This window comes from Alosa sapidissima, chromosome 12 (assembly GCF_018492685.1).
Source record: "Alosa sapidissima isolate fAloSap1 chromosome 12, fAloSap1.pri, whole genome shotgun sequence".
Lineage (NCBI taxonomy): Eukaryota > Metazoa > Chordata > Actinopteri > Clupeiformes > Clupeidae > Alosa > Alosa sapidissima.
Genome location: NC_055968.1, coordinates 2,879,187 through 2,902,088, shown reverse-complemented (window position 1 = coordinate 2,902,088; position 22,902 = coordinate 2,879,187). Strand labels below are relative to the sequence as shown.

The following is a 22,902-nucleotide window of genomic DNA, read 5'->3' as shown; positions in this document are numbered from 1 at the left end:
TGGATTGATTAATGAGGGCCAATGTCTTTCAAAAACAGTCTAAAATCTTTCTTCTTTTTCTTACTACTTTACCACACTTCTTTTAGATCAACAACCAGGTGCTGTATGGTAGAAGTCACCAGAGTGCTTCAGCAATTATAAAAACTGTTTCACTGAAGGTCAGGATTCTCCTCATCAGGTCAGTAACTTCAAGCATTTTGCTTGATCTCAGTGTTTTTGCAGTTGTCTCTGGTTTCTGGGAAGTAATTTAGTAATTTATTCCTAAAGAGATGGACAATGACAATCTCACAACTTGGATGTCTCAGTCAGATGATGATTAGAAAAGAAGCATGGTGATATCCTTGGTCGGGCCCCTAATTATGTTGCATTGTTAGAGGTCATACATGCTTCAGAATGTTTGTTTGAAGTAAAGCAGCAGTGTGTTGGATTTAAGGTGATCTATTATGCAGTGTTTTCATTAGCTTAAAACAAGACCCTTATTTCTACATGGGGAGCAGGTGGCCCTCCCTGGAGGCTAAGGGCTAATCTTGACACTGACTAGGCTTTTTCCTTATTTTATACTTCTTAACACCCACCATATTTCTCCAATACGTTTGAAAATTGGATGGTGTTCAGATGGTTTCAATTAAGCAACCTCACCACTAGGTGCTACACACTGTAACTTTAAATGGGCCATCCCAACATTCAGAGGTCTCATATTTCTTGACAGGGAAACAGTTGTAACAGTTTAAATTTGTTTAAATTCTCTGAAATTTCACAGAACATCCTGAGATGAGATGAGCCTTTAATGTCTCTAACATAGAGAAATGTGTCTTGGGCAATCAAGATAGTGTGGTTACACAAACTACATTAACATAGAAGCATACATTAACACAGAAGGTGAGCTAACACCAATAACACACACACAGGCTAACCTCACATCCACACACACACAGTCACAACCCCCCACCCCCACCCACCCGCACAGCCTGTGATTATAGGTGTAATGACATCTCCAAAGTACATTTGAAGTGTCATCAAAGTTTTCCATCCTTGTCAGAAGTAGTGTCAGAAGTCAACACTATTGAGCTTTGATAGGAATATATGAACCGTGTCATAATGATCACTGAGTTCCGATCTAGGCAGTGATTTACATCTGTCTTTGATTTGATATATTTTAATTATCTTGTCTTTAAGTATTAGGAGAGTTCAGTTGGTTTTGGAAAAAATTGTGAGGTCCCAGTCTTCCAGACAAAAAATTTGCATTGACATGCCACAAAAACAATATTGAAGCACTTTGCTGTTCCATCCATTTATCATTGGGACATAGGTCTACGAGCCAACTTTTGGTAAACCATTATGTGTTGTTCTTTCTCCTCCAGGAACAAAGATGCCATCAATCAAATGGCTGTCCCTGCATTTCCTACGCCACCTCCTTTTATTTTGTGCAATGAAGTAAGGAAATGCTTTAACTCTTTGGGATGCCTATTATTATCCTTCTACTATTGAGGTTATACCATAGGTGACTTTAATTCTGTACATATGATATGTGTGTATATGGACCATTTTCATGAAAACGTGCAAATAACAATGAAGACATGCCGAATGAAGGTGAAGCTACCAAGAAATGATTGAACTGGGGGAGCTATGGCACAAGCAGCAACATCTGTACCACATACAGGTCCAAGTGCCCAGGAACCGGGTTCAAATCCGACTTGTGCTCATTTCCTAATCCCACCACACCTCTTTTTTGTCTATGTGCAGTCTGTCTCTTCACTGCCCAACAAATATACTTAAAGACCCCCTATGCAACATTTTCAACTTAATGAATCAGTTTAGAAATCATTGTGATGGTTAAATGACCATCTGACAATAAAAGTCCCAAAAGGTGTGCAACAGGTGTAAGCAGGACAAAGTTCCAGATTAGCCATTCAAATGGCATGGCAGTGACTGGTCTAAATTTTAGAGAATCCTAAACAAGTAGCCTGATCCAACTGCCTGTACTGAATGTCCAATGTCACTCATAGTCAACTGCTACTTCATGGGATACTGTGCTGCATCTTACAGTCTTGATCTGTTGTTCATGTACTGTATGTTGCCTTTATAGGAACTGGTGTCCAGTAGTGTTGCGCCTCTGGAAGAAGTTGGAAAGAACCTGGAAATGGAGAAGTCTTTAGTAAGCCCTGACACACACACTTTCTCTTCCTCAAACAAAGAATTATTGTTGAAAGGCATCTTTACAGAGACAAATCAGAGAAAGTTTGGCAATGACACAAATGTCAATGATTTTTGTCTTGAAAAAGAAAAAGCTGACATTTCTCATGTGACCTTAAGGAAAGTTTACATCTTTGAATAACAGCATTTAGACTTAAACTAGAATTACATGTTTTTAATTTGCAACTTTTTATGAAGGTCATGTTATAAAAGGTCTCTCACTATGCTTTCATTACTTTTCCTAAACTCCTTCTTCTCCAGAACCAAATGTCTATAGAAAGAAAAGAGGAGGCTCCTGATGAGGTGCAAACCAAGACCTTCTTGCCGTCTGTAAGTGTGGACATATATGCTGCAAATGCACATCGGTCTTTAGAGATTTTCTTTTGTCTGCTTTGTCTGTTCAGCTGAGATAGAAGTATAATTACACTTAAGGAGCAAATGCTTTCAGCCAAAATGACTGAAGAGGACTGGGGGGAAATAATTAACACATATTTATATTTGTGCATTTACAATGCTTGACTTCAATTAAGTGGTTTCGGCACAGTAACAGAATTATGATATCATGGCTTTTACTGTACCAACAATACCAACACTGACATGGTACCACAGGAAAGCATAAAACATCAGGACACGTAATAAAATGACAGACAATGGAATTTAAAAATGTTTATTTTTTCATTGATAGGTAGAAAAATAGGTAGAGATCATAATTGGTAGATCATAATTGTACGATAATAACAATAGGTTCAATATATGGTACAGTGTTGCCTCCAGACAACAGCCTAGTTCGGCTTGTTTGTACAAAATGAGCCATCCTACCATTACTAAAAAGAACATCACGTATAAGTATATATACTCTTTTGATCCCGTGAGGGAAATTTGGTCTCTGCATTTATCCCAATCCGTGAATTAGTGAAACACACTCAGCACACAGTGAACACACAGTGAGGTGAAGCACACACTTATCAGCAGTGAGCTGCCTGCAACAACAGCGGCGCTCGGGGAGCAGTGAGGGGTTAGGTGTCAGGGTTGCAGTATGGAGAGCTGGACCGAGGGCAAGTCGAGAACGAGGCACACTTAAACTTGAAACCAGGAATCTTTCATGCAAATGCACACCACAACCACGAAACAACATCAATGACCGACAGGGGGCTGAGGGAGACAGAGGATTTAAATACACAGGGGTTAAACAAGGCACAAGTAGACAAGAAACAAGAGACAGGTGAACACAGGGCTGGAAATCATAATTAAACTAGCAGACTAATAATGAGGAACAGGTGAGGGGCGGAGACACAGGGAACTGAGACATGGCAAGACAAACAAAGGAGCACATGGCTGACAGGAACTAAAACACAGTGACAGGAAGTAAACACAGGAGCACATGGCACAGGAGGTAAACAAAGGAGGGACAGGGAACACAGGATCGTTACATTAGGTGCCTTGCTGAAATTCAAGCGCTACAATTCAAGCGCCACTGCAAAAAAGTTGCCTAATTAAAAAAAAAAATTAAAAAACGCAAGTGAACTTATGGAACACCTGCCGTTCGTTCAGGTTTGATGTCAACAAATAATAGTAGGCTAACGTTGAAGGCGCAGTCAGGGATTCCACAGATCACGTTGTTTGTTATGAGTTTATTAGCAGATGCAATTTTGTGCAAAAAACGTAGCCTACATTATGTTAACCAAGGAACCAGATTAAACACGCCAGCGAGGTAGCTCGCCTCGCCCCTACCTTCAGTAGCCTATTCCCAGATGAATTCCACGCATTGTTTCGTTATACAGTCAATGCTTTCAAGCCCTGTGTTGCTAATCCTAGGCTGTGAAACTAAGGTCTAGCCTATGGTGGGTTTAATTGAATTTGAGTAATAGGATACGCAACCATTTGCATCTGGAGATAGTTTGTAATTCCTGTAGAGCTCACCAAAATCATAGAAATGATACAAGACACTATCTCCTATAATCCAAGATAAGTTTTCTTCGAGTTGTTAGGCTTTTGAGCATTTATTTTACCAAATGACATGGAAAACATAATTGAATTTCATCCACATATAGCCTACTTAAGCACGATGCACAACAACGCTACTAAGTTAGCTTAAAAATCGTAAGAATCAAGCAAGCATCACGGGCCGTCACGGCCTTAAAGTGACAGGCACTCAATTCGACCTGCACAGCACTAAGTAAGGGATAATGTATAGAACGCCGGTCATTGTCGGGAGATAGGTCCCGACAGGGCGAACCGGACCCTGACGCGCAGCGGAGTACACGGCTACTTACCAAAACGACACAATAAACTCCCCACGATATGACTCTTTAGCCTACATAGCCTAGGCTATAGCCTATTTGTTACCGTTTCATCATGGCTTTTGCTGAGAAACAAATAGTTCGCAACAACACACGCTGAACTTGAATCAAACATTCTTTAGAACACAGCTGATCAACCGTCTGCTTTCACTTTTGAATGAAGTTCCAATCCTTGCGTAGTGATATGAAAGAATTGACTTAGAAGCACAAAGCCCATATTCCTTGACAGCGGTCTGTTATACTTAGCAACGGTCTGTTATTCAGAATTAGCAGACCGCCGAACGTTGGGAAGGCCCATTCAAGTGAATGGAGCGTTCTGCAGCACTATGAAGAGCCGTGTAATAATACAGTGTAATGACATGAAAGAGAAGTCTATATAGTTTATACAGTGTTGTGCAAAAGTTAAGACAACCATGCTAAAATTGACTAAAAGGAGGAATAAAAATCTTATCTTTTAGAAATTGATCTTAATGCCTTAATCTTAATCAATTCTTTTTGAATGTAGCCTATCATGTATGGTAAATAAATAAATGTTATTATATAAATAAATGTCTTAACTTATGCACAGCACTGTACATTCTAAATAGTAATAGTTTGTACAGTGGCCTGTGATTAAGCTTTATTTTTTGTAATTAAATGTAAATAATAATTTTCTGTTGTGTGTGTGTTGTGCCATTTCATTTTTGTTTCATTTCAATTTCTAATAATAATGTTAGTAATAATTACTAATAATGTAATAATAATGTTCAAGTACTACAATAATCATGCTTTGTAAATGCTTGTGTTGATGGTTATGTCATAATTTGTAACTCAATCTGTCAATTTCTTTTGACAAAATCCACCAGAAGTCACCATTTAAGGAGTATTTTTTTCCCTACGATCAACAGTACCGCTGCTGGAAAAATTTCTAGGGGAAACACTGTTGATATTGCCATTTTCTTACAATATAATGTCATCTGATGCATTCAGTAAAGGGATTGCTTGACAATTTTATTGGTTGTCTTTTATTATTTTTCATATTTATTTTATTGTTATTTTATGAAACCTTTCACTAATTAACCTTAAACTGGCTCTGTCCATGTAGTGCCTTTGATCACACCTTTATGCTCACTGCTTGTGCAAAAGTGCACATTTCCTCCCTTTCTGGCCAAAAGATATTCATATCGACATAACCAGGGTATTACTCTATTATTTGCAATATTTGTATCCTTTCATGGAAGACTCTCAGCTTTCATCTCTTTTCATGAACTCACTATTCTCCAGAACCTTAAGTCATTGGAGAGGGATAAAACGGTTCCTGACGAGGAGCCAACCAAGACCTTCTCAAAGCCGGTGAGTGTGGGCATGCCAAATATGCCAAACAAATAAACAGGTTTCTTATAGTTTTTTGTCTTGAATATTATGTACTGCCTTATGTGCTGCTTCCAGATTGACAGTCTTCCTAATAGCCCTCAGACCAACAGTGAACTTCCTGTGAAATCTTTGGATACTTCCTCCTCGATATCAGCAGCACCCCCTACCTGCACCAATCCAGACTTTGATTATTGTAGTAAAGGTTTGTTTTACTCATACAGTATGCTTTTCATTGACTACATACCATTTTCCACTAACCCTGCTCAGTGCCGGTTCAGACCTCCATGGGGCCCTAGGCAAAATCCTGCTAAGGGCCCTCCTATCTGAACTCTGAGGGACAAAATGTAACCTTTTTATATATATATATATATATATATATATATATTATCTGACACCTCAGTGCTCCCAATACAATCATCCCACCCCATTTTGGATGTCTACGGAAGTTACCAAATATAGTGTTTTTCCCCAAACCTTCACAGCTATAAATGGCCAGTTTTAGGGTCTGGGTTGTTTGCTTTTGATGCTTTCTGTACATATCCCCTTACAAAAAAATAACTGCAGTTTTTAACTGCAGTACAGTTCAGTTTTCATGTCCAAAATACTGCATTTCTGTAGTAAATTAAAGTACTGTGCAGTTTTTTTGTGTCCAAAATACTGCATTCCCTGCATAAGAACTATAAATAATTCCAAAAAACTGTGGGTTTGGTACTCAGAAATCTGCAGTTTGACACTTGACACTGTTCATTCTCGTGAAGTTTCTTTACATTTTTCATGCCCTGAATGGTAATTCGGTTTCATGTTCATCTTCCTACTGTATGAGGCACTGTCGCTATAACTGTACACATGTCTGTCACTAGCTTGACTCAAGGGGAGACGGGGGAGGGGGACTTCATTAACTTGCGGGGCCTTACGCAACTTGCGTAGTGTACGTATAGGGAGAACCGGCCCTGACCCTGCTTAATTTTTCTTTTCTTTTATTAATCACATAATGTCATCATCTAAAGCAAAATAATACCCACCCAACACGCAATTATTGTGTCATATTTTGATTATTAAGATATTGGGGCAATTCCACGCAAAACTGTCACGTCCATAACGGCAAAAAAATACCATGGCATTGCGCGGAATTGCCCATTGATAGTTGGCTATTTAAAAGTATGTTATCCCTTGAATTGAATAACAACAGTAACATAAACCAAAGCAGGGACAGAAGCATTGTCTCACAAAAGTATTCAACCCTGTCAAAGTTATCACTAATTTCTGAACTACAAAACATATAAACATATTGTCATGCTTGCTGCAGTAGAGGACAGTGCTACAAGCCGGGCTTCAAGTTGACTGTAGGCTACTGGAATTCAGGCTGGGGCTATACTGTAACGATTGATGAGACACACGTTTGTACAATGAACAGTTTATTAGCAGAAGCGGGGATCACACATACTCTTATGACGCCATTACAAAGAACACACAAGGGTAGTCACTAAAACATGCACGATACACAAACAGGGTAGTCACATAAAACACACAGGGATAAACACATGACATACAACCAAGGAAAGACTACGTATACTAACACACATGACAAAGTAAACGCAATTACACCTACAAAAACCGACATTACACAATCTAACATTCACACACATTGCATTCTGGGAGGATAGCACTCAGTCCGGAAGACACAGACGTTACAATACAAAGGCTTTGAAAGTTCTGATTACTTTAAGCACCTACATTTTCAAGTGCTTCAACTGAAAAATAATGTTCTGGTTAGGATAAACCCAGGAGGAGAAGGAGAACACGACATTTCACCTTCTCTGGCCTCATCCACAAGAACTGTATGTAGACTATAGGTGTGTGTGTGTGTATATATATATATATATATATATATATATATATATATATATATATATATATATATATAGAGAGAGAGAGAGAGAGAGAGAGAGAGAGAAAGAGAGAGAGAGAGGCGGGGGGGGCACCTAACACCTAACATGCTGGCTACACCAGGTGCACAACTGGATTATTCTGTGAGCGTAAAAATGATTTCCGAGAGACTTTTTCTTTGTGCCACTTTCACATCTGGTGTTGCCACTTCCATTGTTGCGTCATAAACTATACAAATGGAATGCATTTAATAAAAATATATAATAATAAAATGTATTTATACAAAACTTTTTAAGCATAGAGCACAATGTGTTTTACAGACAAAGGATAAAGGATAAGTTCATGTGCACAACTGCTCCGTGTGCTTACTTACTACTACTTACAATACAACACATATATATAGCGCTTTTTCTATGCACAGAGTTCAACCCAAAGCGCCCCACACACAAAAAATAAACAAACAAATGAAAACAAAAATCCATAGTGAAATCAAACAAAAACAAGATGCCGGACGGAGTGGCGTGACTCGCCAGCGTACCTCTAACTTAGCACAGACAACAAACAAATTAACAAATAATAAAAATGAATGTGTTCAATTAGTTATTGGTTGAATTAAAGCGGCTGAAGCAGCTGTGAAACAGCACACCGCATGATGACTTTGAACCAAAAAATAGATGGAAGATGGATCTCAACAGAGCTAGGGATATGGCTCTATCCAAGCTCTTCACTTCAGCCCAATAGAGTAATGTTAACATTAACGTTCACTTAACGTTACAGGTATCAGCGAACCAATAGGCAGAAAAACACAAAGACTAACACAAAAACAATCGAAAATAACATTTATATACAATGACTAAGTCTAACTAGACAAGTAAAAACTAAAATCTTAACAAAAAATATAAAAAATCAAACAAAAACATGAAGCCAGATGGAGTGGCATGACTCGCCTAAGTACCCGTAACCTAGCAACATTATACCATATACATTATACGTTACGTGCCTGGTGTCTGTTACAAGTTGAACATTTGTCACAACCAGCCTGATTGCCCTCATAGATATAATACTGACTAAATGTTGTCCACACTGCCGCCATCTTGGCGCGGGGATCTAAAGCTCTAAACTAGTTCTCCCTTGTTCTCAGTGTTACCTATTTAGTGACTTTTGGCCATCCCCAGCGACAGAAAATCTTATCTAATGACTAGCGATACATTTGGTGACTTTGATAAATTTGATGGCAAACTCAGTTCCATTGAAATGTCAGAAAATGACCCTCCATATGACTTTTTTGCTTGTGAATTAAGCTACTTCTAGTTTTCCCAAAGCCCCATGATTATAAAAGTAATGACTGGCCTGTGTAGTATTAGATCATGTTATTGCACGGAAGTAGATATTCTATAGATCTAACAGCTCAGCTGCAGCAACTTCTGGTGAGATTACAACCAGAGTCAACAAGACGAGAGGTAGGTTATGTAGCCTCAATCAGAGCCCATCTACAGGGAGCTTGTTCATTCCCATTGTATCGAAACTGGTTGCAGTTCAACCATATTTCCCATAGGGGTGGTCACGAGCTAGCGCAGAATAAATGGGAGTCTACAGGGCTAGATGGCTCCAACAGTATACTGTGTTTTAAAGAGTGCCTAACAGCTATGATGAATTAAAAGCGCTGTGTTACACAAGTGCTATACAACCATTTAAATAATACACTTCTCTCTCTCTTTTCTCATAGATCCTACCATAAGTCCCATCTTGCCCGGGCAGGAGACTGTCATTGAGATTTCTAAAGGTCGCTCTGGACTTGGTCTCAGCATTGTTGGTGGCAAAGATACCCAGCTGGTAAAGGCATCACACAGCCTCACAACGTCACCATAGAATACAACAAAGCCATCCAAGAATCACACACCTGCATCATATCAACACACTTAATCCAATCCACGCCTGGAAGTGAAAAAAGGGAATGCCACCTTAAAACTTTCTGATTCAAAGTAGTCACAGTCATCCAAACAATACAAGCCTAACATTAAATATTTTAGGAAAACAGCTTGCTTATCATTGCTGAATGGCTAACATTATACAGGATTATTGCATTAGAAGAAATTATTCTGTTCATAATGGACAATGAAGACATTTGTAATTTGTTGAATTGACTTTGGTTGGATATGATGAAACTACATTTATATGACTCAGGAGAGGCTGAATGCTTTTGCTATGCTATTAAAAAAAGACAATGGCTCTGTTCGAAACAGGAAAAAATGCTGCATTTTAAGATATCTAACAGGGGAACGAGGCAACAAGTGCTGTTCGAAACCGATACACTCTCTTTTCCTGACTTCTAAGATCTTAGAACTACCCCCATAACGGTCGTTTTTGAAGGCAGCAGCGGTGTATCTTCTATGCTGCCTATTATCCACAAATCTGTGCGACAATGTCTGAAACAGCTGTGTAAATTAAATGAAGATGGTGGATGACATTCGTATCGGCTGCTGATTGTGTTGAAATGTCATTTGTGTGACATTTCTTTGCTTAGATTGGTAAAAATCTAGCGATAAATAAACACTGTACTATGATTATACAGTACCATTGTTGTAACCATTGATAGCGTCTGATCCGTCTGTCAGACAACATTATACCGTTCACAACAAAAATAGTGTAAGTAAAACAAAATAAAAAAAATAGTGTAAGTAAAAAAAACTTATCCGGCTACTAGGTATGTAATGATATGCATATCAAATCCGATACCATCCATCTTCTTTGTTTTCAAGTAGCAGGGAATTCACGCGGAACACTTGCATTGCAACTCTGCTGTCATGATGTTGAGCCCGTCCACTGACTATACACGATGTGATTGGCATGACTTGAGTTTGGTTTTTCCAGCTCGCAAGCCAACGGAGAGTTGCTACAATACCCTGACTGCAAATTACATTTGCTGCTCCTAGGGTGCATCTAGATCTCTAGGCTACTAGGATGAAGCCCCGGATGATGTACCTCCACACTATGGTGTGGGAGTCTGCATCGGAGAACTCCTTCCTCCCTGGCATGCAGCGTTCAGCACCGAGGCAGGCGTACTCTGTGGTGCACGAGGCTGTAGCAAAGCAGACACAGACACAAAGACCCACATAGGCCCACACACATGGCTTTACAAACACATACACACACATATATTGGGTATAGTATATACACACAGAGGTATGGTAGTTACGGATGATAACACAAAATGAAAACAGACAGAATTATTTATGCATTTACTTTAAAGGGGAACTGCTATTTTTTTAGCTTAATTTACCTGAACTTAACAGCTTTGGGGCTGTATTTTGCACCCTGGCGCATGGCGCATAAACAATGCGCCCAGGGGTGTGGTAATTAACAACCTAGGGAGTGGCCTGGCGCATGTATAAAAATCGCTATTGTACACTTGGTCAGAAGTCTATGGCGAGTTGTTTATATGCTATTTTAAGAGCGCATTGTCAACAGTCATATTGGCGGGTGCACAACGCACCATCCTTCTATCATCCATGCACGCACACCAGCACACGTCCATGCAAAACATTACAAATTGCACGATTATAATTGGAAACATAATTACAATAAAGACATTACGAAATATTGTACATCTCATGATGAGTAGTTATTCACCATATTTGGGGCAGCCATTAGTCTACTGGTTAGCACTTCGGACCTGTAACCGGAGGGTTGCCGGTTCGAACCCCGACCAGTAGGCACGGCTGAAGTGCCCTTGAGCAAGGCACCTTACCCCTCACTGCTCCCCGAGCGCCGCTGTTGATGCAGGCAGCTCACTGCGCCGAGATTAGTGTGTGCTTCACCTCACTGTGTGTACACTGTGTGCTGTGTGTGTTTCACTAATTCACGGATTGGGATAAATGCAGAGACCAAATTTCCCTCACGGGATCAAAAGAGTATATATACTATACTATACTACTATACCATCATTTGCAAATTGGTAATGACAGTTAAAAGTGATTAGGGAAGAGGCACAGCTGAAGCACAGCTGAAGACGACGCACAGCTGAAGACGACGCACAGTCACGAGATATAAGCAACTCCTCTGCAGGATAACTGTTTTTTTATTCAGTCATTTGAGCAATATAGGGTAGATGTTGCTTTTTCCAACCTATTTTTTTGATGGTAACCCATTGTCAGTCAATAGTGAAAGTAACTGCATATAACTGTCTTGTCGTTGACTGACACCATGGTGAAGTTAGTTTCACTTTGCTAATGAGTTCAAATAATAGAGGAGTGCAAATGTGTGAAGGCTATGCTAGGTTTTAGTAAAGTATGGTTTAGTGGAATGACTATTCCATACGGTATCGCAAGCAGCCTCCTTTAAATGCGCCGTTGAATGTCAAAATACCGATGCATTTATTTGACATCGCGCTTTGCGCCGTTAAAGGGAATGTCAGATGTCATTCTCATTGGTTTAAATGATGTTACGCCCCAAACACACCCATGACTGATTAAAAAAACCTAGGAACACCTTGTTGCGCCATGCGCTCGACGAAAACCCTCCCAATGTGGACTGGACATCCTACTAAATTTGAATAAGCTTTTGACGAGTGACGATGCGCTTTTGACTGTCATGATAGGGTCCTTGGAGTCATTGGAATGGTTATATGACTTTTTCTGGGGTGAATGGTGGCCATCTTGTTTTCTCCTAGCGTCTGTGAGCGGAAAAAACAGCCTTGCAACTTTGGGCCGGCGGGCTGGCGGCCTCAGAGTCAGAAAGTCTCGGCTAGAACAAGGTAGCGGTGGAGTTTCCCAGACATTTGTCATGGCAAAGCCAGCAAAAAGAAGCAGAAAGCACGCACACCGTTGTCGAAGGAATAGGGAAAGAGGAAACGTCAGACTGACCGAGCGAGAAGTGTCGTAAAATATATACTCTGAAGCTGTAGAGGGAGCTCTGCAGAGAAAACTGTGAGCAAAAAACGAAGTCCATGTTACAGTGTCAGAAACCTAGAAATAAGTGCTTCCAATGCCTAAAACACGTGAAATTTAGCACACACATTAGATGTGTGCATTTGACACACACACCACATGCGAGTACATTGTTGGATGATGAAATGTGGAATTGCGGAATCTTAGGTGCTCGGGCCTGTCATTGCTGCTTGCGGCTATATTATTTAATTTGCTTTTGCTAAATCTTACACCCATCAAACCTTCTGGCTCTTCTCTTTGTTAACTTTTTAAAAGAACTTTCTCCATATATATTAGCTAACTTACTAAAACTCTTCAATCTTCTTTTTTGGCTAACATGTATCTGGTTGACATTGCACTTGCAATTCACTAGGAAGAACCATAGCCATCAGTCTTGGCTGCTTAATTTAGCTCTATGATCAAACCCCAAGAAGACTGCAGTGTGACACATGTAAACACATATCTCTCTGTGTGCTTCCTCTCTGTCTTCTTATCTTTAACATCACTCACTTCCCACCATCTTCAGGATGCTATTGTGATTCATGAGGTTTATGAAGAAGGAGCAGCAGCAAGGGATGGGCGTCTGTCGGCTGGAGACCAGATACTGCAGGTGAGACTTATCTGAGACCTCGGTTTACACACAATTTCAATTATACCTGTACCTGATTGTTTACATTGTCTGCTTACACCTAACAGTATACTTGATTTGTATCTAATAGCTGTATTTAAACCAAGTCCAAAACTGACCCTTGAAACAAACCATGTATGCATTCAATTGCTGGTGATAAAACATTGGTAGTAGTAATAGCAGAGTTACTTCTTTTGCAAATAGCATTTATTTGGAGTTAAGACCATTCCCAAGAGGAACATTGTCTCAAAAATGTATTTTCTTTAGCTCACGAGAAATAAATCAGCTAAATAAGGTGAAATAAGAATAGATTGAGAAAAAAACTATCTTTTGAGATCTTACGGCTACGTTTAGACTAAACTTCTTTTTTGAAGCTGCCAGTGTCCGTTTAACATCATAATACTATGGAGACTGTGTTTTCAAAAAAGTCCTCGGCTTCTTTTAAAACACGATCGTGGGCGTCTTTTTCTGCAGATCAGAGCTGTTGAGAAATGTTCAAGTTCTAAGGGTAAAACGCCCTATGTCATGCTGTTTTTTTGACAGCTGACCAATCACAAGCGGATAACCAGAAAAGACACTTTTTGGAACAAAATTCTCTTTTTTAAAAACTGAAAAAGTGGTCTGCACAACTTTCCATTGTCAGAAAAAGATGCCAAGTCTGAACGTAGCCTACCCTAAAGGTGAAGTCATGAATTTTATGCGATTTCAAGCTCATACCTTTTTTTGTCACATTCAGCAATCATCTCTTTACAACTAGCTGCCCATTCCGTGATTACACTGTAAAAAAATTGTCTCTGTAGGCAGCTCAGGCTCTGAAAACTGACCAAATAAACAGAAACAAACAAAGTGGGGCAGCCTGTCCCCAAACAAAACCAAAACACTGTGTGGAATTTCTCTGGGAATAGGTGGCTGAAGGTGGCATGTTTCGTTTGGTCCTTGGTTAAAATATAATATAGGCCTACCTTTTTTTTGCACAAAAGCGTAGACCTGCTAATAAATTTAAAACAGACAAACGCGACTTCCAGCGCAATCCCTGACTGTACCTTTAAGCTGAACCTAAATCGGACTTGGGCTGAGACAAGAGGAGGGCATTTACTCACATCTCATTATTGGTGATTTTGAGGCTGTAATAGTGTTGTGTTCAGTCTGCACCATTTTGTTTGTTTTACAGAGATTGTTAACTCATTTACAGAGCCAGGACTAATACTGCCATCATGACGAACATAAACTCGGAAGACCTGACTTTAAGAATCCCAAATTCCAAAAAAGAGTGTTCATGACATCAGCTCGGAAAACAAATATAGATTCCTGCAGTAGCCTAGCATGATTGTATTTTTGGGTAGTCTTTACAGGGAATGCCTAAACAAGTTAGTAGAACTGCTTACTATGGTTCAAATGTTTATATTTGTTTTAATTTAGTGATAAATTACCTTGCCTATTTGTAATGAGAGTAAGGTTCACCTTTTGTTGTGTTGTTGCAACGGAGGCCCTTGCCATTAGAGAGCTTGGTTGTGATGTCAAGTCAGGCAATTTGGGGTAGGCTCCAAGATTTCCGCATGAGTCTCCGAGCATAAAATCTGACCCGACTTTGTGTTCAAGTCATCTTTCTGAGTCGGAGGTCGAGATTTCCAAATATCTGGTGCTAACCTGACATTTCTTTCTTTATTTTCCTACATGTGTGCTCTCCCTATTTGCACTGTCACATTGCCACCATTAGGCCCTGCTGCAGCACTACTACTGCCAACATCTTTTTACATTGATTTTGAAGCACTGTTTGCTGTTTACCTTAGGGCTGTTTCACATTTCCTACGTCTGCATTACAAAACAGCTGTGTTGTGTTACTGCTCAGGCTAGCTTGCATGTGTACCCACAATGCCAGCATTGTTGCTGCAGCTCTGTTTCATTCTGACTCTATCTTTCCACACTGAGCATAAAGAAATGTACCCTCCACCTTCCCCTTTTATAAATCTATGTTATTTTCATTGCAATTGTGCTCACAATCGCTTCCCTCACACTTACCTCATACGTGCAAAATAGGGTCCGAGCCCAAACTAGATGACTTGTAGTTGCAGCATGGATTGAGCTGCATCTGAGATGCACATCTTGTGCAGGCAATGTGAAAGCTCTAATCTGTTGAAATGGAGATTAAATGAAGTCAGATCTATGTGCTGCATCTTCGACTCTATAGAGCAGTGGTCCCCAAACTACGGCCCGCCACCTCATTTTGGGTGGCCCCCCAAAACATGTCCGTTGGATTTAGCATCTGCCCCGCATGGGAGTATGACATCATCAAACTATAACCTCCATAATTTCCCCCATTCATTCTCTATAGCGAGTCTTAACAGTACACATGTAATACTCTTTTTGTCCACTGGTGGTTGTTTTGGCGCTGTTTCGCGCTTGCCATCGAAAACGGAATGAAATGTAGGCCTACTTGCAAACAATGTAAGAGGCCTATGCTGACTGTATCAGTGCTCAAAGTATTCTAAAAGTTTATCAATTAATTGCTAATAACTAACTAACTTCTATTTAAGTCATTTTTCTGGGACTTTCTGGGATAATTATTTCGGTTCTCATCAGGTGAGTGAAAGTGGTCATTTCAGATGTTTTTGCCAGCACTTCATAAAACTCTCATAGTTTGAGAACTTTAAATTATTTGTAGGATATTGCTTGTTCACAATTTGAGCTGTGTTTGCAAAGACACAGAGTTCAGAGTTCACATTTTGAATATTTCATTTGAGCTACATTTTACACTGATATGGCATGATGGCAATATAAACACAGCTAGCAATGGTATTAAATTACAGTAGCCTATGATTAAATGTAATGGAATATTCAACTAAGGTAGACTGTTCACAGCACTAAGCTATTTATGGTTACTGATATACTCCGAATCTCTGGCCCTCTATTAGAGCCAGGCATTTTGAGCTGACCCTCGGAAGAAAAAGTTTGGGGACCACTGCTATAGAGCATACACTAGTATTGTGTCTGTTCCACTCAATTTTGCTAACTCAGTTACAATGTCAGTGCAGCGCTCACTTATTCAAAACATTTACCACATTAGTAGACTATATGAATGAGTATTAGGCCTTGACTTGCTGAGAGTAATGGTGGAAGACACTAAAACAGTCGTACAGACTGAGGTTGGCTCCTCAACCAGATGATAACAAGGCGTTCTGGTGTTGCTTGTGATTAAGGGCCCTATCTTAGCGATCTAAAACGCATGGTCACTGGTGAATAGCTTACATAAATTTAGGGGTTTGTCCAGTCCACATTGGGTGGTTTTGTTATCAAACGTCGGGCGCCTGGCACAAAAAGGCGGTTCTTATGTTTCTTAATCAGTCATGGATGTGTTTTGGGCGTAACATCCTTTAAACCAATGAGAGTGACATCTGTCATTCCCTTTAACAGCAAGCAGGGTGACTTCAAACAGCACATTGGTATTTTGATGGTCACCGGCGCATTTGAAGGAATTTGCTTGCACGCGAGACCGTATGGAACAGGTATTTCACTAAACCATGTTTAACTAAAACCTGTTTGTGACTAGCAGAGTATAGGCTACACACATTTTGCTACTACACACTTTTGTTATCGAACGTTATCAAATGCCAGGCGCCTGGCGCAAAAAGGTGGTCTTATGTTTCTTAATCAGTCATAGGTGTGTTTTGGGCGTAAAGGGAGTATAGTACAGTGGGTAGTACAGTACCCTACAGTGGGTACTATTGTCCGGCTTCACATGTGAATCATGCGTCTTTTATTTATATTTCCCCAGTGAAGCTGCAATGACCCAAACAACCACAGGTGGCACTTGTGAGCAGGGTTAGGAACGTCGGCTTTTGCCGCTTTGAGTCTATGCGCGCCAGTATGTTACAGTATGGATGATATATTAGGGATGTCCCGATCCAGCTTTTTGCACTTCCGATCCGATACCGATATTGTAGCTTTTAGCATCGGCCGATACCGATACCGGCCGATCCAAGCATGTATTAAAGATTAAAGATATTTACTTATTTTGTTGTTATACTCATGTAGAAAAGGGTTTTACTCTTAAGAACAACTAGCCAACTTAATTAGGTTAGTTTGAATAATCCACAGTGGTTGGTAATGAGAAGCTGACCTGTTTATTCTTAACAGGGTTAAATAAACACAAAATAATAAATAGTCAATTAACCACACAAACTGAATTGGCATCAGTGCTCTGCTCTTGAACAACAAGAGTGTAAACCAAGGCTTAAAAAGCCATTAGTGCAAACAATATTGTAAACTGTATAAAAAAAACAAAACACACAGAAAAGCTGAGTAGAAAATAAATAGTCAATTAACCACACAAACTGAATTGGCATCAGTGCTCTGCTCAAGAGTGTAAACCAAGGCTTACCAAACCAAAAAGCCATCAGTGTAAACAATATTGTAAACAATATAAAATTATATATAAAAGCAACACACACAAAACCTGAGTAGAAAATAGTCAAATTACCACACACACACTGAATTGGCTATAACAACACAAATAACAGTCACGCCTTCTACAGTATTGCTATCTCCTCCACACTTTACTGCTCCATCTCCATACTCCCTTCAATTTCTACTGTTTGCCCTGGCTGCAGTCTGAGCATGATGGGGAGATTCTTCTTCTATTCACAAAGGTGATCATTTCAACATGCTCAGGTGTCAGCCTGCTCCTGTGCTCATCAATGATAAGTGAGACTGCGCTAAAAAGCCTCTCACTGTTGCGTTTTAAAAGCGAAACTGATGCCACAACTGGTCTGGGTTTGCTGAAGTAACCTAGGCTACAGGCTGCATTTATTACAGAAAATCAAGCAACATAGCACGTAGGCCTATCTACACTATTTAGTGACAGGAGCTTAAGTTTACCGCGACAACAGCTGTCACTAATTCACATCGTCGTAGGCTGCGCCGATGCACAAACGGTAAAAAAAGTTATGATAGCCTACTGGAAGCTTCTACCCTTTTGGATGTGTAGAGTTGTAGGCCTAGGTGCACTTAGTTGTTAGCGATTGACCAGGTTGCTTTTTGAAATGAAATGCGTTTGTTAGGCTAGCCGATTGTAAAAATAGGGAAATTAAAGTGCGTGCTGTGCCTATACATTACACAAACAATCTTAAATCGCGGAGATAACATTCGTTAGACAGGCAAAGCTGTCAGCAGCAACATGCATAAGAGCCTTAACCCTTTCGTGCCCGTGCCGAACATTCCATTTTTGGTGCTGGATGACCTCCTCACACAAAAAACTTTATTTCTTGAGTGTAATACATACCATCAATGGGATATACATACCATTGTAATCAGAAGGATCAGTTCTATGAAATGATGTAAAATACATATGGTAATGTTGATATAGTAATGAACAGTATTTGAAAATCCTCTCCAAATGTATATCCGGAATTTGTCAAAATTTAATTTCATTCACATAAAAATGAATTTTCATCATATTTCTCTACAAGATAGAGAAAAATATAGACTGTAAAAGACTGTATTGGAATATCATTAACCTTTCAAAAGTTATGATAATTTTAGTGATCAGTGTAAAAAAATGCAGGAAACGGGATTTAGAATGTTGACAGAATTCACATTCACTTTCTCACCAACAACATAAAAGTATGCATAAAAACTAATAATCAAGTCAGAAACAATGGTTTAGATGTATTTGGTCTATAAGAATAAACCATTTATTTGTATATAAGCAAATGCTACAGTCAATAAGAATGACATAAAAAAAAAAAATACTGTACCTTACCAGTAATACAGGAAGTAAGTATACTGTATTCATTGAAGACCATTTCGGAAAAGAGACATAAAATACATCTGATTCAACAAATACAACTTCCTTATATAAATCAGTATAATATGAAAATTATATACATATATAAAATTTATTATTATTCATGAAAAGCTAGGAATACAATCAACATCACTCAAAACTCAATGTGTCCTAAACATTTGAAAGTGGATTACATACTTAGAACAAGCCTGTAGAGAATAAACACATACACACATATACACACAAACTCATACCCACACACACACACTTACAGAGGAGGATAGGGAAAGGTGGGGTGGGGAACCTGAAGGTTGAACACAGAAGAGCTATGACCTAAACGCATCCCCTTTTGCAGAATGCCAAATCTGACAGCAATTTGTTTATCAATAAAACAAATTTGCCTACCGTTACACTCCAGGGCCATACAAGCTACTTTAGTTTTATTATGTACGTTTTTTATAACAAGCTCCTGCTGTACAGGAATATGTACTTGATGGAAAGACGATAGAGTAGTAGTTGGAGCAGCTGAAGGTGAGGCTGAAATTTCAACGGAAATGCCTACCAGCTGTTGTGATAGATTTCCTCCAAATTCTTTCTGGTTGTAGCTACCAAACCTAGGTTCAACACCAGATTCTGCATTGCATTGTCAAACTTGAAATAACAAGAAGCTACTGACAACGGCAATGTCAATGGAGAAAAAGTGCTTTCTGGTATTCTGCGTTTTTTGGAGTACACAATATGTATTCATCATTTGGTCAATGTCCCCTGATCCCTGCCAAGACTTGGTTCCCCAGTAACAATGGATATTAGGGAGGGAAGTGAACCCCATGTAAATGATCAATCCCAGAAACCTGTGAAACTCTTCTGGGGTCTTTGTCCCATGCCCCTGCACTGTTTGCATACGACGGCCTACTAAGCACAAGCTCCCATTCCTTCCGGTTGGTAAAACCACATATGCCTGGGACAACAATGTGAGTAAAAAAGAACATAACAAGTCTATTTCACACAGTGTTTTAGTCTGCACCATCCTACGCACGGCACATAAATCTATACCTTCTTCCTCCATCCCCTCATGGTCTTCAGCATTGTGAGCGCAAGCTCATGAGCAGTCAGCTACCTCAGGTCAAAGAAGTTTGAGAAAGGCTGATGTAGACGACAAAGCAGCAAGGAGGCGTCGTGTGATCATTTAAACAAGTTTTATGACGAGGTCGATGAGGGTGGGAAAAAATCGTACATTTCTGTGCAAACTTTGCCTGCACTTCAGTCCAATTTTCGGTTCCAGCAGCCAACAACCTCAGAACTGACCCTTCAGGCCTCTCAGGAGGCGCTGGCCTCCTAACCTAGTGACCACCATAGCAACCAGCATGATTGCCCTAGCAACCAGCATAGCAACCACAATATTTATGCGTTTTAGCTTATTGGATGTTGCGTTAATGCAGATAACTTTTGATCCGTGTGCCCGATTTTCATAAATGAGGTACCGTTGAAATCCTTGGATGAGGCCGAGTTCCATGCCCCTGATCAAACCCACTCTTGCAGTTCCTCGGAACCGTAATTCTAGTTATTATTATTATTATTGTTTGCATTGTTATTTGGAAGCATTTGAATTGCATAGAAGTGACGTTTGCATAAGTTTGCATTTAAGACATATGACACACTAAAACAGTTGTGTCATGGAGATAGGTTTCAGAACATATGGACACACCACAACTTTCACTTTCATTTTAATCCCCTAAAATAAATACCAAAATACCCCAGCATTCCCAGTAAGCTTCCATTAAAATCTTGTCATCTTGGAAACATCAGCTTTCACTTAATTTTCAGGTGAATGGAGTGGATTTGCGTAGCGCAACGCATGATGACGCCATTTCTGCTCTGCGGCAGACTCCAGCCAAAGTGCAACTGACAGTTCTGCGAGATGAGGCACAGTACCGGGATGAAGAGAGCCTGGATGTGTTTGCTGTAGAGCTACAGAAGAAAGCTGGACGTGGCCTTGGCTTCAGCATTGTGGGCAAGAGGTGCAGGGTTTATAACAGCACCAATGGAAATGTTTAGGTTCAGATATAGACTTTAGTCTTTATTAAGCCCCACTGATAAGAGCCCATCCATGTTTCCAATATGCTCATATGGTTCAATCAACCCTGATTTCTGAGCACACTTTTTAACAGATTCGTTTTGTTTAGTTTTCTGACAGTTTGTTCCTCTTGGTTACTCACAAACATTGTATGCATTTTACTGTCTTAATACTCTTGAACACCCTGTGGATTCTTTAGTTTATTTAGTTTGAGTTAGGCAGAGAGGACCAGACAAATCTGAGAGGGCATTTGAATATGCTCCGGCAGATCCATCTGGCCATTTTCCATTGCTAGTGATTTCCAAAATAACCAAAATCCCCGGAGCTAACCTCTTATGACAGAGGACCGTTTGCACCACTTATACAGAACTACACTTGTACAGAACTAATTGCTGTATGAACAGCAAGAAGGTTTAAAAGGATTCGGTATGAGTTTGATGTACCAACTTAAGTGTAATTTCACTGCTGTTGACACCCCTTGGAAATAGTGAGAAAGTAAACTAAATAAATCTCAAATTCTCAATTGGTTTAGATTGGTAGTGCAGAAGTTGATGTTTCAAAATGACGAAAAAGAACAGCCTGTTGTTACGTGATAAAGAAGGGAACCTGATAGAGTGTGGAGCTGACCAACATCATTTTGTATGCATCAGATGAACATTTTTGCACTTTGCAGTTGCTACACCTCTGCTACCAGTGAAAAACACAGAACTACAAAGAGTCTCCTAGCTAAATGCATCACATGGTGTGCAGACGCTAACCATAGTTAGATCTACTAATCAAGGATTACAAGTTTTCTCACAACAATCACACTGTTAACATATTGATTAGAGAAGGGTTTGATAACCGCAATCTGTTGGATAGTGTAAATAGTCAGCCTACATGAGAAGCCAAGGGGAGTGAATAAAGAGTTAGGCTATCCGTAACCATGGATCCCTTTCTAGAGTCCCACTTGCTGCTCCGGGCAAGCAACATGATGTAGTCCACCTAAGTTTTGCTTTAGTGTTTTGGTAGCCATATCTTTATTTTTACATCCCTTCATTTAGCATGTTTATAACCTTCTACTTATTTTGTCTGTCTTCATAGAAATGGTATAGGTGTGTTCATCTCTGACATAGTTCGGGGTGGAGCAGCTGATGTTGATGGCCGTTTAATGCAGGGGGATCAGATCCTTGCTGTGGATGGAGAAGACATGAGGCAGGCATCCCAAGAAACAGTTGCAGCTATTCTCAAAGTAAATATTACACACACCATATTTAAAACTGAACTATAAGTAAAAGTAAATATTACACACACCTATTTGAAAACAACTATAGTCATTTTTAGGGCTGTAACGATATGCGTATCAAAACCACCTTTCTACTGCTGTCGGGCTCCATAATTCCTCCTCCTCTTGGTCGGTAACATGTGTGTCGCTATCACCGATATATTCGGCACTCTGGCAAGGATGTACCCTCTTGCAAACGTGACTCGGCCTAACACCCACTCTGCTGGACTTTGGTAAAGTTAGACAGAAATGGGCAGATTCGCAAGATTCACGTTTCGCGATTCAATTAATCATAGGCGATACATTTTCATTGGAATAGAAAGCTATATCTAACCGTAGTAAGGTAGACAACAAGCTACAACCCGGTTTTCATCCGAAAGAACCACGTACATATGTGGATAAATAAAATGCAGCCCTGTGAGCATTCTGCTTTCAGCCGAGAGTCTAGGGACCATCTACAAAGTGCAAAACCGAAAGTGGATACAAAGATACATTT

The 22,902-nt window shown here is 39.8% G+C and overlaps 1 protein-coding gene across 2 annotated transcripts in view; it reads left to right on the top strand.

Moving 5' to 3' along the window:
• LOC121677437 (multiple PDZ domain protein-like) overlaps positions 1-22,902 on the top strand; it is a 69,838-nt gene that overhangs the window by 7,371 nt on the left and 39,565 nt on the right. For both annotated transcript variants that reach the window (XM_042056166.1, XM_042056165.1), the window contains exons 3-12: positions 87-178; positions 1,362-1,434; positions 2,087-2,155; positions 2,455-2,523; positions 5,757-5,825; positions 5,922-6,048; positions 9,460-9,566; positions 13,185-13,268; positions 20,893-21,086; positions 22,226-22,373. In XM_042056166.1, coding sequence (XP_041912100.1) covers positions 87-178; positions 1,362-1,434; positions 2,087-2,155; positions 2,455-2,523; positions 5,757-5,825; positions 5,922-6,048; positions 9,460-9,566; positions 13,185-13,268; positions 20,893-21,086; positions 22,226-22,373 — 1,032 coding nt within the window. The remainder of the gene's footprint in view (positions 1-86; positions 179-1,361; positions 1,435-2,086; positions 2,156-2,454; positions 2,524-5,756; positions 5,826-5,921; positions 6,049-9,459; positions 9,567-13,184; positions 13,269-20,892; positions 21,087-22,225; positions 22,374-22,902) is intronic.